At 38.8% G+C, this 3,828-nt stretch overlaps 1 protein-coding gene across 1 annotated transcript; it reads left to right on the top strand.

Annotated features, from left to right (window-relative positions):
* Positions 1-1,133: 1,133 nt before the first annotated feature.
* Positions 1,134-1,812, top strand: LOC135708575 (ARL14 effector protein). The gene has a single exon (XM_065230678.1). The coding sequence runs from the start codon at positions 1,205-1,207 to the stop codon at positions 1,742-1,744; it is 540 nt and encodes a 179-aa protein (XP_065086750.1). The 5' UTR covers positions 1,134-1,204; the 3' UTR covers positions 1,745-1,812.
* The last annotated feature ends 2,016 nt before the right edge of the window (positions 1,813-3,828 follow it).

The raw sequence follows: 3,828 nt of genomic DNA, 5'->3' as shown, positions 1-3,828 counted from the left end.
AATGAGCACTCATACATCAAGTTTTCACTGGCAATCCTATGTATGAGTACTCATTGCAAGACAGTGCAACTTCCATGTAAAATTCCACATGATTTTCATGTGTCCATACATAAACAGAATCCACTCAGAAGTACACATGAAATTTATGAGTGAAATGAATAGTATGTGTGGTCAACTCATGGACCGGGGACCAACAAGTTTACTTCCTTGATCAGATTTTATGCCTCAGAAAATACTGTCGGTGCCGGCTACTGTGTTACCTGACTTATAACGAATAAACGTTCTATACGAGTACCCCGAATACAACGTATAGTTCGTCTTATTTTACATTACAAATGCTATGCAAAATTAGACGAGTCATACATTGTATTCGGGGTACTCGTATAGAACGTATATTCGTTATAAGTCAGGTAACACAGTAGGATTGAACCCAGGCCCTCTGAGGTTGATGAAATGATGAGTCAATAGGTAGGGCCGAGATTCCAACAGCCAAGTAGTTCTGCAATTTATTTTGCTGATATTCGGTAAAACAATTGCCGAGACTTAGCTAACACACAAAATTTTGCTGTGAACTCAGCAAACAAACACATATTTTGCAGAGATATCAGCATAAGTAAATGCCGAGGTAATCGGCTGTTGGAGATTTTACCGAGCTAGATTAAGTATGTATCCAGCTTTCCATGCTCGGTAATGGAGACCTGTTTGTATGAATAAATGTATCCTTCACTGTGCGTTTTGAGACACTAACTAGAGGGCGTATGTTTTTCCATTATCTTCTGTTCCTGGGAGAGGGAAAGGGAGGGGTCGAAACCCGAACATCCAGATAGTGTCAAAAGCACAGTGAAGGATACATTTATTCAAACAAACAGGCCGCCATTACCGAGCATGGAAAGCTGGATAGTTATCGAAGTTATGCTTTCATGATTCTGAGTGTTTGAAATATACCTACAAACTATTTCATCTTCAAACAGTTGCACTAAAAACATACACAAATCACTTTTTTCCAGTGTAACCTCGTTCCGGGTCTCTGAAGCCATGCCTCCAAGCGATAAGTAGCACAAGCTATTTGACATCGTTTTGTTGTTTTGTTTACCCAACAAAAGTAGCTGGTGCTTCTGTCTATCTTCATTCGTATCACCGATCGGGTTTTACAAAAATCAACTAATTTTCCGTGAAAAAAACAAGTTTTATCTTACCGCAAACGATGGACGACTGCGTCGAGATCAATTCTTCCGACGAGGAGATACAGCAAGTGGCCCGCGGTAGCCGTGAGGCAGAACGGATTGGCATATCTTCGGCGTCCTGTTCGCCGCAACCATCGTCCGATCGACCCAGCACACCGGTATCGGCGAACCTGCGATATTCTAACCAGGCCGTACACCGAATGTCCCGTCGGAACGAAAATGGTCAGCTGAAAAAGTTGGAAACCGATCCGAAATTCCTGGCCAATTTCAATCCGAACACATCCCGCCGGGAGAAGCGAAAACTGAACCGAAAATCTACGCCGCTGGTGGTGCCGAAGACGACGGGAATCTACAACGAAAAAGGTATCCACCGGGACTCCTGCCGGGATATGTGCGATTGTTTGGACATGAGCTGCCCCGGGTGCCACTTTCCGTGCCAGTGCTGTGGGAGCTCCAAGTGCGGGCCGCACTGTCGCGTCACGCGCAAGTGGATGTACGAGAGTATCGAACATGACGCCAAGGATTTGGTGATTAGAAATAAGTTGATGATAAAGAAGTAATTTAGAGTATTAGATTAATATAAGAAGATAAGAGATTATCCGACTGTGTGAATGACCACGTATTAACTGCATTAAGGAGAATAAACACAGATTAACCTCATCTATTCATTATTTTGCGTTTGATAAAAAGAAATCTGTGGTATGAAAAGTGAGCCAAAGGCCACCACCGTAACGAAACTAGTAGTAGGGGAAAGTGGGGCAGTTTTACTACCTTAAGAAAATCATCACTAATCATACACAATTCAGTGGAAAACTCGAATGATGTTTCAGCAAATGGATAGTTTTAAGTCCTATTTACGTCATGAATCAAAGGGCCTTATTACGGGTGTCACTACATTGTGATAAGGAAGTGATACTCAGAATACGAGCCGTGATGGCCGTACAAAATCAAATGGGAATCACTTCACCGCGACGACAAGCTTTTACGGTGAAGTGACATCCGTAATAAGCTCCAAATTGAATATTAAAAGTAAACTTTTGAATTTTATGAACGAAGATTTAACAAATGTTCGTTTTGTAACCGAAATTGGACCGTTGGGGTAAAATGAGCACCCTGTTTGGGTGTATGAGCGACTTTGTATAAACAACCGGTTAGAATATTCTGTTCTCTTGAGGCATTATGAAGGGTCAACAATGAACAGTTTTAGCATAAAAAGATTTAAAAAAAGCAATAATTTTCTGTTGAATAAATTACATTTTAGAAGTACTGCCTATTTAAGGCTAAATTTTTTCAGTCTTGTGAATGACTGATTTTTTTTTCCAAAGCAGCTGCTTCAAAACGTGCTTTCATATGATTTAGTAATATTTATGAAAGGAATAATGTAAAATTGAAGAATTTAAGATTAAATATGCTCATATTACCCTGAATGGACGTAAGTAATATTTTGTTAAAAAAAATTCATGAGAAAATCATTACTGTTTATTAAAAACTAAAAACTAGAAATACAGATGTTTAACAGATGTTTATTGATTTAATAACCTTATTTTAGTAAATTGCACGATTTTCAACCTAGAGGTCGAATTTTAGTAAAATTAGTGGAATATGAATGACCTCCCTTAGCTCAGTCGGTAAAGGCGCAGCTACAAAACAAGACCATGCTGGAGGTGGCTGCGTTCGATTCCCGGTCCGGTCTAGGAATTTTTCGGGTTGGAAAATTTCTCGACTTCCCTGGGCATAAAAGTATGATTGGACTTGCCGCACAATTAATTATATGATTTGAGTAGTAGCTATACTGAAGATCCGAGAGATGTCGCCCCTTCAGTGGTAGGAAAATCATTTTTGCAGTATGGAGAATATCAGAAAATCCACGATTGGTGACTAAACATGCTTTCACAGAAGGAAACAAATAAACGAGTGTTTATCTTATCACCATAGTAATGTACTCGTTCAATTGTTGTGCATCTAAAACTGCCCATAAAGACGATAATGAATAAAAACTGAAAATTTTCATGCATTTCCAAATGGTTTCCTACCATTCCCATACATTCGAAAGTGAATGGCCCTCTGGATGTGGATGATGTCAAAAACAACAAAACATGATTAATTATACCAATGCAAAAATGGTACAGGCATCGAAAGCTCTCAATTAATAACTGTGGAAGTACATCTAGAACACTAAGTTGAGAGCACGCAATAAGCTAATATGCCATACGCGAGGAAGAAGAAGAAGATGACTAAAAATCTCGCTAAAAATGAGCAAAATTTAATTCAGCAAGTTCATTATATTTCAAGATATTAAGGTTTTACAAGGAGCAGGCGTTTTCCTCAAATAGCTCTTACTTTTAATAAAAGCAACCAAATAAGCCCAACAAGCCACTTTTTATTGTTGTGTCATAGGATGTATTCTGATGTTTTATGCGTGCAACAAATTACATCGTGATGAAGTTTGATTCTAATGTAACGTTTGGTTCTGTTGTCATTGGATGTATTTCGATGTCAAATTTTACATCGTCAAGACGTTTGATTCTGATGTAACGTTTGAGGCTAATGTATTTTTATGTACTTGGACGTCACACTGAAGTCTGAATACATTAAGGGTACAGCAATACACGTTAAAATTTAATGTATTGAAGATGTCTGCTGA

This window comes from Ochlerotatus camptorhynchus, unplaced genomic scaffold (genome assembly GCF_037179485.1).
Source record: "Ochlerotatus camptorhynchus isolate MF236.1 unplaced genomic scaffold, CSIRO-AGI_Acam_v1.1 ptg000330l, whole genome shotgun sequence".
Classification (NCBI taxonomy): Eukaryota; Metazoa; Arthropoda; class Insecta; order Diptera; family Culicidae; genus Ochlerotatus; species Ochlerotatus camptorhynchus.
This window is presented reverse-complemented; position numbering and strand designations above follow the sequence as displayed.